Raw genomic sequence first — 13,738 nt, forward strand, 5'->3', positions numbered from 1 at the left:
TCCAGATCTTTTTAGCACCAGCTGTCAAAGTCACCGACTTTTCCATTTGTCCCTCCTCCTCAGAGCTGGTTAACTTTCTCTGAATCACTTCACACCTATCTCTGTGAGGGACCCCCAAAGCACTTGTTCCAATTTACCTTCTACTGTACCTTGAAGAATTATGATTGCAGGGCAAGTGTAAAAACCATTCCTCACCAAATCCTTCTACTTTCATGCTCCTACTAGGTTGTAGAATCCCTGAGGTCAGAGATTATGTGATTTTTATATTTATATCTCTAATACCCAGATACTTGGTATGTGTGGCTGGGGCGGGGGGTTGGGGGGATTGACCTGTGATTTCATCTTGTCAGGGGAATTCTTGATGTGCAAGCTCCCTGAACTGAATGTAGAGCAAGAGCTCATCTATTACTTACCACTTAAAGGAGTTTTCTGAGGGCACCAAGCACTCCTGGTTGTGTCTGCCAGGATGCATCAGGGGAGGACTTGAACCTTACAAGCAACTTTCTGCATACATCAGCTGGCTATCTAGCAGATGCTTAATAGAGGTGTATTCATGGAACTGAATTTCCTAAATCATATTTGTCTCCACACAGCATTTGCTCCAATTCCATTTGGAGGAATCTATTTGCCTCTGGAAGTTCCACCTAACAGATGTCACTGCTCCCCTCTGGTCCTAGCCTATGATCAAGCCCATTTCTCTGCCCTTGTGTCCATGGAACAAAAAGATCAACAAAGAGAGCAAGGTAGGCTTAGCGGGACATTGGAAAGGGGAACATGACAATCCAGGAGGAAGACCAAAGTAGCTTTTATTACAGAAAATTCTGCCTTTTTCCATTTAAAGAAAATCAGGAAAGCTTCCTTTCAAGCTGTATGAGTATATTAGCATGATAAAAGTATCTGTATTATCAAGATATATGTGTATGTGTCTGTCATTTTGTATATGTATGTTATTTCATCAACATCAGAAATTATCTCCACAGATATGGAATACCAACTTGCCTATAATTTATAATCTAATATTATTGACTCTCAGAAGACAGAAATTAAGTGATTTGCCCAGGTTCACACAGCTAGTAGATATATATATATATATATACACATACACACATACATCATACATATATGTATATGTGTGTATGCAAATATGTATGCGTATGTAGTATATATACATACACATATATAGAGGGAGAGAGAGGAATAAAGGAATAAGCATTTATTAGTCACCTGTTATGTACCAGACACTATGCTAAATTCTTTAAATGTATATGTGTGTATGTATGTATATATATATGTACACATACATACATACAGAGAGAGAGAGAGATCCTCTCAACAACCCTGGGAGATAATTGGGATTATTATCGCCATTTTACAGTTAAGAAAACTGAGCCAGATGTTAAGTGATCAAAGTTATACAGCCAGTAAATGACTTGAGACTGGATTTATACTCAGGTCCTCCTGGGTACATGTTATCTATATATCTATTTAAAGTGTTTTAAATAAAAAGGTAGATATTTTCATTAAAATCCCCACATTCAAGTTTCCAATAGATAGCTCTTTCCCTACTGAAAAATGGTACTTTAAACAAGTTTAAGCTGTTTTTAAAAAGTAGAATTTTAGGGTTTTTTTTAAGTATTTGCAGCTTTTTTTTTTTAATGTTTGCTTTCTTATGTCAGTGACTTTGTAAAGGGAAACCAACTCCACAGTCTTACAGCCTGTGTCTATGAGTGATGCAAACAAGTCCCATAGGTGATTAAACTGGGATCAAAGTCAGATCAATATGGCATCCACAATCCCTGCTACCAAGTTTCTTTGAGGGAAATTGCTGACAACACATGAAAAGTGTTTGGGAACATGAAGTTAAGGCATCTAAAGTTTTGAAGTCTTATTTTGGTCATGTAAACACAGCAAAAAGTTTGTTACTAGAGAAGTTTTTTGTTTTGTTTTTTAATACAGCAGTAGACAAAACAAGGCCCCTGCCTCCAGATAGGTTTTACTGTGAAAAGAAGAACTGGCTCATTTCTGCTTTCATGTTCTTTGTTTTGAGACAGGAGATGATACATTATCAGAAACAGGAGAACATCGAATGGTTAAAACTTCATCATGTTTAACTTTTCCAGGTGTTGGCAGGGACCCGAAATAGAAACTAGGGAAAGATAACACATCTTGGTGTAGGCCAGGTGATGTGAGTCAGAGAGGAAATTAAGACAAAATTCTGTGAAACCAGCTGTTATGGAAATATAAAGTTGTTTTTCTACACTATTTCCAGACATATCACTTTTGCAGTAGAAAAATATTTAAGCAATTAGAAGTGAAAGGCTTTCTTGGCTTTCTCGGCTGCATCTCAGTCGGGGGCACGGTAGTCATCATCGCCGTTTTTAATAATAATAACTGACATTTATATAGCACCATAAGTTCCGCAAAAAACAAGTTTTTACAAACGTTATCTCATTTGATCCACACAGCAGCCCTGTGTGGTAAGTATTACAAGATTATTATTTATTCCTCACTTTATAGACAAGGAAACCGAGTTCTCAGAGAGGTTCTGTCACTTGGCCAGTGTCTCACAATGAATAAATATTGGTGGTAGGATTTCCACTCCCATCTTTTCCAACTCCAATCAAGTCCAGCTCTCTTAATATACAGATGCCACACCAGCTATCATCCAGACTTAACATATGTGCTTGTGAGATGTGACATAAAGCTTTAATTAGGATTTTGAACTGGGATTAAGAGCCTGGCTTCTATTTCTCCTGGTATCTCAGCAGTTCCATAATTGAGCAGAAGATATTCCTATGTAGGAAGCGCCTTCTTCCATAGAGCAGCTGGAAAGTACAGAAGATAGAGCACATGGCCTGGAATCAGGAGGACTCATCTTTTTTTTCTTTTTTTGCTTTTTGGAGGGCAATTGAGGTTAAGTGACTTGCCCAAGGTCACATGGCTAGTTTTTGTGTTAAGTGTCTGAGGTTGGATTTGAACTCAGGTCCTCCTGACTCCAGGGCCAGTGCTCTATTCACTGTGCCACTTAGCTGCCCCAAAGACTCATCTTCTTGAGTTCAAATCTAACTTCAGACACTCATTAGCTATGTGACCATGGGCAAGTCACTTAGTTATATTTGCCTCCATTTCCTCATCTGTAAAATGGGCTAGAGAAGAAAACAGCAAACCACTTCAATATCTTTGTCAAGAAAACCCCAAATGGAGTCACAAAGAGTCAGACATGACTGAAACAACAAACTCCTTCCAAAAAGGCTGGTGGAGTCAACCTTTTTTGTGTGTTCAGAAGTCAGTGCTTTTTATTCTTCTGAAGTAAAATAAGATTGTGTCCTCTAACAAATGCAAAAATCTGAAGGGATGGCAGCACTGGATGATTTCCATGGTGGCAAAATTACCTAAAGATACAGAAGAGAGAGTGCCGGATCAAGAGTAAAGGGTCAAAGGATCTGGGTTTGAATCCAGGGTGATTTTGGAGAGTCCACCCATCAGAATCATTTATTAAGGGCCACTTTTATCAGGCACTATCTAGATCCTGGGGACATCAACACAAAAAAGGAAATCAGTCCTTGACCTCAAGAATCCTGCCTTCTGGCTGGGGAGGTGGAGAAGGGAAGGAGCTTATTATAAGCATATAAATAGCACCCACTGTGTACCAGATACTGTACCAAGAGCTTTACAAGCACTACCCTATTCCAAAAGTCTCAGAGCAGTTCTAGGCTTTCCTTACCCCCCTATAAAAGCATTTGCAAACAAAAGGTATTTATGATTTTTTTCAGAAGTCATTGAGGAAGTAGATGAGGAAAGTATTAGCTTGGCTGGCAGACCTTAGAGCACATGCAGGAGAATAATGTATAAGAAGTCTGGAAGTTAGATTGTTGCCCATATTGTGAAAGGCTTTAAATGCCAAATCAGAGGAGATTTTGATCACAGGGCAAGGGTTCATAACTTTTGTGTGTCCTGAACCTCTTGGCAGTCTGGTGAAGCCTGTGGACCCCTTCTCAGATTAATATTTTTTTGGAGGGCAATTGGGGTTAAGTGACTTGCCCAAGGTCACACGGCTGGGTTTTTTTTTTTTTTTTATGTTATATATCTAAAGCCAAATTTGAACTCAGGTCCTCCTGACTCCAGGGCTGGTGCTCTATTCACTGCACCACCTAGCCACCCCCAGAATAATATTTTTTAAAAGCATGAAATAAAAAATATATAAAATTACAAAGGAAACCAATTATATTGAAATAATATCATCCAAACATTTTAAAAAAAGAATTCACGTTAAGTACAAATTCATAGGCCTCGGGTTAAGAACCTCTGCCATAGGGCAAGTTATATAACCTCCAGGCATCTGTTTCTACATCTAGAAAATGAGAGGGTTGGCCCCAGTCATTTCATTCCAGCCCTGTTTCAGCATCTATATTTATCTATGGTCCCTCTTATTAGAATACTATAATTGATTTCATTTTGTTTTAGCATTCCCTATTAAGCCCAGAAATACTGACTTTACATTAAGTGTATCCGGTGCTTGGAAGTAGACTATTCCATTGAGATCCTACCTGTTTATCAATAGTTTCTTACCCTTCAGTATGTAGAAGGAAAAATTTTCCTCTATTCCCTTCCTACTGCTGTTTTCTAATAGTCTGCACCTTCTTGCTCAGTCAAGCTTGCTCTGGAAGCTATACAATAAGCATTTGGTGAAGGGTTACTACAGGCATGTGCATCAAGCTGTGCAAGGCCCTGAGGATGGGGGGGGGGAGGCTTTATCAACAATCCACAGCCATCTAACTGAGCTACTATTATTATCATAGAAAACAAAGCCCAGGCATGATCTCAGTGATTGATTCTCTACAATGATTATTCATTTTTTCTTAAAGAATTTCCTAACCAACATGTTGACTCGCTTATGGTACTAGAAGGATTGCTGAATTCAGAGTTAGAGACCCTAGGTCTGAATTCCTACTCTGCCACCATGTAATCTTGGAAAAATCTCTTCCTTTCTCTGGGTCTCGATTTCCTCATCTGTGAAATGAGGGGGGTTTGGACTAGCTACCTTCAGAAGTCCCATCAAGTTCCAAATTCATGAGTCTATTATCCTTGTGCCAGACCATCACCAAAAGGAATTATCGGAATATTGATCACACTACTAACTATCAAACTTCTATTAAGAGATGTTCAGTTTCCTCCACTCTCCCTTTTTGGCTACTTGTGAGTATGGAAGGGCCTCTCCTGGTATGGTTTTCAATGCTACCACAGAAATCTGGCATGGAAAGTAAACAGGCTGTAAATGTCACTCATTGCGGGTTCCCCAGGGCTGGGAGGACAAAATAAAATGAAGTTTGCATCCAGGCAGGACCAGCATGTGCAGCTGGAAATGACTTTTACATCCCTGATTCACTTGATGTGGTTAGGGAACGTAGAAAGATTCCTTCCTTCTTATTCTTTGAGGTAGGAAGTGGGTCTTCTTATATACAGTCTAATATAGTATAATAATTTACAAAGGGCTATAAGGTTTGCAAAGAACCTTACACATGCCATCTTATTTGATCTTCACAACAACCCTGGAAGTTAAGTGTTATTATTATCCCCATTTTATAGATAAGGAAACTGAGGCATAGTGGCTTGCCCTGGGTCACACAGGTAGAAAGTATCTGAGGCCAGATGTCAACTCAGGCCTTCCTGACTCCAGGCCCGGCACTCTTGTCACTGAACCTTTCAAGAGAAAAGTGCTGGAGCAAACCAGTTCTTAGGAGGTTTATAATGAGTCCATGGACAAAAAGTTTGCTTTTATTCCTCTCCCTCGATAAGTAAAAGCTCCGGATTCTGTAATAGGAGGGAGAAGAAGCAGAAAAGGGTCATGAAATAAAACCCTGACAGCAAGTGACAATTTGTTTTTAATATGTCTGGGAAGGTGCCATTCATTCATTTATATTAAATGGGATTCTGTGTGAAGTTCTCCCCTCCCTTTAACCAGGGAGGTTTGGTGTTCTTTGAAGATCAATGACTGGAAAAGAAAAGAAACGCTAGATATGAACTCCTTAGTTTCTAGACCTTTCCTAGGAAATAAGCAACTGTCATCCTGACATTCTTTTAATCATGAGGTTTGGTTGATTATTCTTCAAAGCCGTTATTCATGAATTTGTCAATTCAAAGGCACACTAATTCCCTTTAAAGAAGAATGATTTTCCTTAAATGTATAAATGCAATGGTTCTACTCCCAACATAGCTCAAAGCACCCTTTGATTTAAATGTTACACAGAGAGACTAGGAGTTAAATAGCACTTCTGATTTCGTTGCCCAGGCCCAAAAAGTTTTCAGAGCTATTTGGGAAGATTAGTTTTAGTCTTTATAGAACATCTGAAGCCTATTGGAAATTTTTATAGAAAACCATAGCCCTCCTAACTAGCTGATATAAATCTGATATATAAAGGCACAATTGACCCATTGAAATTTGATTTTTTCCTAGCAATTACCTTTCTTTGCTTTCCCCCAACCTCCCACCCACCCACCCCAGCTTGAGATCTGGGTTCCTTTTGTGTATAGACCCTGTCCCTTTATTTGTCCCAATCACAAATCAAGCAGAACTACAAGGAACAACTAAGTATTTATCTATCCTAGTTGGTCTTCAGACTTCATTCCAGCAAAAGCCCAGGTGAGAACTTGTCGAAAGAATTATAATTTCTAGGTCCATCCTCTTAAAAAGCCCTAATCCTTCTGCCCTAATCCTCCTTAGAGTATTGGAGATTATGCTCTTAGCTCCATGGTAGCTGCTGCTCCTTAGCTAGACAGAACCCAGGGTTTTGCTGAACTGTGTGTCTTAGACAGTAACTTTGCTGGGTGAATTCAGTCCAGCCTTGCTGCTCCTCTTCAGCTCAGCTAATTCTCCGAGATGAGAACTCCAGCAGACAGCTGCATCTTCCTGATTAGTCTAATCACCTCTGAGGAAGTACTGTTGCATATGTATAAGATCCAAGGGAAAACATTCATTCCCTGCCCTACCCTCTTAAACCCCTCCATGTGGCCCCTGAATTGATATCTCTGCAGTCAGATTACTCCTGACTCATGATGAGAAGTTAAGTATCACTGATGACAAAGAACCTCACAAAGTCCCACCATCCATCCCTTTGCAATAGGAGGAAGTCAAACTAGGGGAAAGCAATAACCTCATAGCAGAAGAATCCATAGAGTCATCCAGGTAACCCAGAGTGGGCTTTTATTAATCCAGGATCCATTACTTCACTCCCTTAAATGTAAGTACTCTATCATCTAAGCCTCTGATAGCTTCTAATAAAGTGCTTTGAAATAAGCCAATGAATGTACTATTGACCCAAGTGAAGGAAGTTGTATTTCCTAAGTCTGATGGAGCTACCTCTAACAAGGCAGGCCACGCAAATTCTCACAAGGCCATGTCATGAGAGGGAATTTCCAGGGGAAGCAGAGCAGTAATGTTCTCAGACTAAACATTTTCACCGTTTTAAAAATGGAGGTTACCCACAGACCACTGAGGGAAACAGAAGAGAGCCCAGTTGCCTTCCAAAGGCATCCCCAACTCTATTCATAATTTGACATTTAAAGGCAAATATGGCATAAAGCTCCCTGAGGGAAGAGACACTCTTTGATATCTTTTATCTTCAACATTTAGCATACTTCTTGGCAAGCTGTAGCCATTTAATAATTTTTTTTTGTTTGATTAATTGATGATGTGGAAAATGTGCTATATCAGGAGACAAGGGACCTGGGTTTCAATCCTGGGACTGATATTTATTTTTATCATGACTTTGGACAAGTTACATAACCTCTCTGGCCTAGGTTTTGTCTTCTGTGGATAAAGTGAAAGTGTTGGACTAGATAACTCCTAAAGTCCCTTCCAAATCTAAATTTGTGGACCTATGATCCTATGATTTCCATTCATTATTACCCCTTTTATTTTTCTCACTCTTGATCTTTTAAAATGGAAGGGCCTGATACCTTACATCTCATAGTTATTGCCTGGGAAAAGACAACTGGGTCAGTGAGTGAGTGATCGGTGACAAATTCTTATGGTTCTTCATTTTGACCTAGATCAGCTGTTTTCAAAAGGGTCAACATTAGGGAATCTTTCTTTGATGTCTTTCAGAATCCTCATTCCTGGCATGGAGGCAAGCAGGGACTAGAGGTTAGAAAGAAAGGAGGCAAAAATGAAATGGCATTGTCTTAACCCAGTAAATAAAGCCTGAGGCTTAAGATGTAGTTTTAGATACCACACGTGACAATGATATCTGAAAATATTTTATCTGGCACTTGGGTTGAGAAAAGTGAGTTTTCATTTGAAGTCAATGAATTGTTCATTCAATGAGCATTTATTAAGTGTGTTTATTAGGTTCAGTTTTTTTAGCTTTATAGGATGAGCAGTGTAGGAAGGGATCTTGGAGGTCATTTAGTGCAACCCCCTTGATTTATACATGAGGAAACTGAGACTGAGAGAGGTTAAATAACTCACCCAAAGTCACATAGAAGTAGTAAATTATCTTGGAGCTCTGAAACTCATCTCCCACATCATAGTTTTCTAGGCAATTTGGGGGTGGTTCTATCTTCAAGGTACATTAACTTGCAAAGTTGGATTTGATTTACATAATCACCAGGGCAGTGTAAATATTTCTAATACTGGTGTTGTTGGTTGTTACAGAAGTTCATGAATAAGGTCTTCTCCTTCCTCCAATCAAAGCTTCTGTTTCATCTGGCAGAGAATCAATCAAAGCCAATTAAACTTTGGTATGCTTTTAAAACAGAGTCAGCCTTAATAAAAAATATATATTAAATGAGGTGAAAAAATTATCATGAAGTACCTCTAAATCCATATCTGTGAAATCAAGAAGGGGTGTGTGTGTGGTTCCTCAGTAGAAATGAAACCTCCCTGAATCCTAAAACTGTCCAGGAAATTTTGAAGGTGTGGAAATACTCAGTTCACCAGTGACAAGCATAAAACAGCTTCCCACAGAACCTGGTAATTGCTGAACCCATGGAGAGAATCCAGAAATATAGCTTAGCAGCTTCAGCTCCACCCAACTATTCCTCATCATCTCCTCCACATCCAACCTCTTCAAATCAGATGCTTGCCAAGCCAGTAAAAAACAGAACCAGGTGGCTTCATTTTTCATCTTGTACCTTCAAATGCTTATAGTCATAATGTAACATTATGAAGATCACAGTTAAGGAGACTGATACCCAAGAGGGAAATAATTAATGGAACATCTTGAATTAAAGGGAATTATTCCTATATTCTGAAAGAAGACAATCAATTCTTCACATGTGTTAATTCAGAAAATCAAAACTTCCTTTGATCCTAAAGTCCTATTAATTGAAGATATTATGTTAGTTTATTGAAAGATAAATCTTTAAATGCTGTATAGTTACAATGTGTTCAGATAATATCATTAGTGTAATGATAATACTTTATGTATTTATCTTGCCTCTCCAACTAGATTTTAAGACCCTCAAGGGCAAGGATGCTGTCTTTCTACCATTTCATAGTCCTATCACCTAGCATAATACCTTCTTGTAAAGTAGGAGCTCAGTAATGCTTTTCAATTGTGATTGATAATTTTTTTTTCAATCTGATATGTACCTCTTAGGAATTCAGTGCTCTCAACACATATTTCTAATTTGAATAATCATCACACCATCTTTATTAGATAGGAAAGATGATATTTTCATTTAGGACAGGAGTGCAATATTAGGCTATCAGCATAGACTGTTAGGTGATATACAGATGCTCACTCCATGACTCAACTCCTGTAGAATTCTAGGCTCCTATGGAGGAATAAAGTATTTTCTGTCACACTGTCCACCAGCTAGCCCTTTCTAACATTGCTAGGAAGTTTAGACATGTTTCAGACGGGGAGGAAAAGCGCAAAGCTGGAAAGTAGGCCAGCAACTACTCTTTGGCCAAGAAGACTATGAACTTAGACCTCAGACAGAAAGGCAAGATGTCATGTAAAAGAAAACTAACCAATTGAAGGCCCCTAAAGACTTCTCTTCCCTCTCCACAACCACAGAGCCAATGTTGACAATCCAGCTCCTAAGGCATTAAGTGTTATTCAGTCCCTTAATAGTGTTCAATAATCTGTGACCCCATTTGGGGTTTTCATGGCAAAAGTATTGAAGCGGTTTTTCATTTCCTTCTCTAGCTCATATCTGTTTTAATTTTATTTTTAATTTATAGAATAAAACACATTTTTTCCATAACATAGTAAAACAAAAAAGATGATTGTATGTAAAACTGCAAATCTACCATGCATGACTTGCTATTCCTTTTAAATATACAATAAAATTATTATGACCCAGTTTGGTGTCATTTTCAAACAGAAAAGATAGTAATATCAAAGCAATGCCCACATTTCATAAATAAAATTAAAAGAAACACCAGATTTCCCTTGACAATGATTATTTCTAAAAACCACATGAACTGCTCTTAAGGAAACACAATGCTTTTTCCTACCACAATATTTTCTTGAAAGAGTGTTATTTTAAGAAAGCCTAACTTTGTCCTGGCACTGAATAATGGTTTGATGTTCTTTGGCATAAGCCAAAACATTCTCTAATAGCAATACCTTTCCATTCAAGGAACCCCTTAAGGCATGACCTTGGCATACATTCCATTCCTCCAAGGAAGCCAAACTTAAAAAAAAATCCTAAAACTCTGACTGGTCAAAAACTTATTGGGTCATAGGAGGTAATGGTCATGATCATCATCTTTAAGTCTTTTTTTTTGCATGGCAGCCCTTCAGACAATGATCATGGATACACTGTCCCTCCCATCCCCACCTCCACCCTCCACCAATGCTTGCACATTCTAACATCAGTAATCAGCCAAGTCATTTAATTCTCCTGGGTCAGAGTTTCTCATCTGTGAAATGAGAATGTTGGACAAGGTGCCCTGCAAGGTCTGTTTTAACTCTCAATCTATGATCTAGTGGTGATAAGAATTAACCCCTAGATTACCTCCTAGAAGCAAGCCATGTACTAGACCCTTGTGAGAGAATACAAAGAAGGACGAGATGTGATACCTGCACTCAAAGCTGATGATCTAATTGCAGAGATAAGACAAGTACACATGAAAAGATAGCTAATGGTATATGAGAGTAAAGTGACCAATGAGCATTACAGACAATAAGTCCTATTGGGAAGATGTCTCAGAATCAAGGAATCCCAGAGTTGACCTCAGAGGTCATCGAGGTATCTAGTACAACCCAATGTGAGAGTCCCTTGTGATATTCCTGAAGAGTCATCCAGACTTTGTACAAATGTTAGCAACAGAGAGCTCACTACCACACGAGGCCCACCAGCCATCTATTAAACAACCCCAGTAATTAGTTCTTCCACATATTGACCTGGTATCTGCCTGCCCATAGCTTTCACCAAATGATCCAAGTTCTATTCCCTTGGATAACACAGAGCAGTGATGGTGATGTTTATTGTTTTTGCTCAGTTGTTTCCATTGTGTCTGACTGTGACCCTCTTTGGAGTTTTCCTGGCAAAGACACTGGAATGGTTTGCCATTTTCTTCTCCAGCTCATTTTACAATTGAGAAACTAAGATAAAAGGGTTAAGTGACTTGCCCAGGGTCACACAGGGTTACATAGTTAGTAAATGTCTGAGGCTGGATTTGAACTCAAGTCTTCCTGACTCCAGGCCCAGGCACTTGGTAATGTTGATAGCTAGCATTTATATAACGTGTTATATAAATGCAAAGTGCTTTACAAATTCCCTGTCATTTGACTTTCACAACAACCCTGTGAGGTAGATACTATTATTAGTCTCATTACAGATGAGGAAACGGAAGCACAGTGAGGTTGTGACTTTTCTAGGGTGGCACAGTTAGTAAGTGTCCAAGGCAGAATTAGAATTCAGGTCTTCCTGGCTCCCCAGTCTTGGACTTTACTCACTATACTACCTAGCTACCTAAGATAATGTACATTGTTTCAGAAACCACAAAATGTTATATGTGTTAGCGATAATGATGACAGTTCCTTGAGTAATTGAAGACAGTTTAACCTTCTCTTCTCTAACCTAGACATCTCTAATTCCTTTTCGATTTTTCCTAAGATGTGATTTCAAGATCTCTGGATGCACTTGACGTATTACTGTTCTTAAAATGCTGTTCCTCAAAGTGAACATGATATACCAGATTTCTTCTGACCAGGGCCAATTATACTGGGACTCCTACTTCCCATGATCTGGCTGCAGCAATACTGTAGATTTCCCATGAAGCTGTGCTCTAATAATATGTCCTCTGCCACCACTGGCCCTTTTCGCTGCTAAAGCACTCCTTTGACTCATATCCAGTCTGTTCAGAGAAGGAAGTGAGCTCTGTAGACTGGGTAAGAGAAGACTTCAGGGAGAAGTCTTCTAAACCTTGAAAGATTCATGCTCAAGCCATTGGTTTTGTTTGTTTTCATTTTTGTTTTGTGAAGGGGGGGAGGCAAGGCAATTGGGCTTAAGTGACTTGCCCAAGGTCCCAGAGCTAGTAAGTGTCAAGTGTCTGAGGGAAGATTTGAACTCAGATCCTCCTGACTCCAGGACTGGGTCATAGATTCTTAAGGTCAGCAGCAACAACAACAAACAACATGTTGTCTTTCACAACAGGAATGTAACCAGAGCTCTCTTAGCTGGCTTGTGAAACATTAGCACTGGAAAGGAGCTAGGAAATTTACTATTCTCGCTGCCTTATTTTCCAGGGGAAGAAACTAAGGCCCAGAAACTGAGAGGTGGGAGATTTCTTGCCCAAGATCACACAGATAGTTGTTTTGTCCTTAAATGGAACTCAGTCTATTTATAGGACATGCTATGTGACTCTTCTACAGTAAAACTATCCATGAAAGTATCAGCTAGAAAGGATAAACATTCTGATCTATGTAAGTAAGCCTTTCTCTAAAGTCTGGGTGTCTCACTGACGTAGAGTCCACTGTGTTCTCTCCGTCTCTCTTAAATACAGACTAACCACAACCTTACACTCTTACCTCAAGAGAATAACACCTGAAGTGTCGACATTTAAAGGAAAGTGATCAAGATACTGGAACAAAAATGAACCGAAAAAGCAAAGATGGCCCCAGATTTTCCTTTTTTGAAATACCACTAAACGAGCTTTAAGACAAGCACCCTTTCTCACCTCCTTTCTCCCTGATTCAGTCCTTCCTTTGTCATTAGTGCTACTCAGCAGTAAGAGCTGTAAGTAGTCTTGCCTTTGGGGAAATGATGTCACAAAACTATCTTCCTGCAAGAACAGCTAGATGCTGGTTCACTTCTGTTTTGAAGTCCATTTCCTCAGAGTTGCTCCTTCCTGTCATAAAATCAACCACTGGCCCACAGGGACAGGTCCTGAGCAGCCACTACCTCGCTTAGAGTTCTAGAATCCTAGAGGTGGAGACTTTTAGAGGTCATTCACCCTCGTCTCCTCTCTAGTACCATAGTCCTTTCTGCAATACAATAATAATGAATAATTATAAGAAAATCTGATGTTTGCATAGTTCTCTTTCACATTTGCTAAACGTCTTACATATGCTGTTCCATTTGGCCCTCATAATGACCCTGAAAGTCAGTACCCATTTTGCAGAAGATGCTGAGACTCAAAGAGGGTAAACCACTTGCATATGCTCACACAGTGAATAAGGACAGAATAGGAATCTAAAATTTCTGTATTCCATCCAGCTTCTTCCTACATATTTCCAGTGGCAGAGAATGCATTCCTTCAAAAGGCAACCTATTCTATTTA

The 13,738-nt window shown here is 39.2% G+C and overlaps 1 protein-coding gene across 7 annotated transcripts in view; it reads left to right on the forward strand.

Annotated features, from left to right (window-relative positions):
• OTUD7A (OTU deubiquitinase 7A) overlaps window positions 1–13,738 on the forward strand; it is a 420,410-nt gene that overhangs the window by 376,536 nt on the left and 30,136 nt on the right. For all 7 annotated transcript variants that reach the window (XM_069098405.1, XM_069098403.1, XM_069098404.1 and 4 more), the window contains one exon: window positions 594–743. In XM_069098405.1, the coding sequence (XP_068954506.1) occupies window positions 594–743 (150 nt within the window). The remainder of the gene's footprint in view (window positions 1–593; window positions 744–13,738) is intronic.

The sequence above is a fragment of the Petaurus breviceps genome, unplaced genomic scaffold (genome assembly GCF_028583685.1).
Source record: "Petaurus breviceps papuanus isolate PSGF00001 unplaced genomic scaffold, PetGlider_PUasm1.0 37, whole genome shotgun sequence".
Classification (NCBI taxonomy): domain Eukaryota; kingdom Metazoa; phylum Chordata; class Mammalia; order Diprotodontia; family Petauridae; genus Petaurus; species Petaurus breviceps.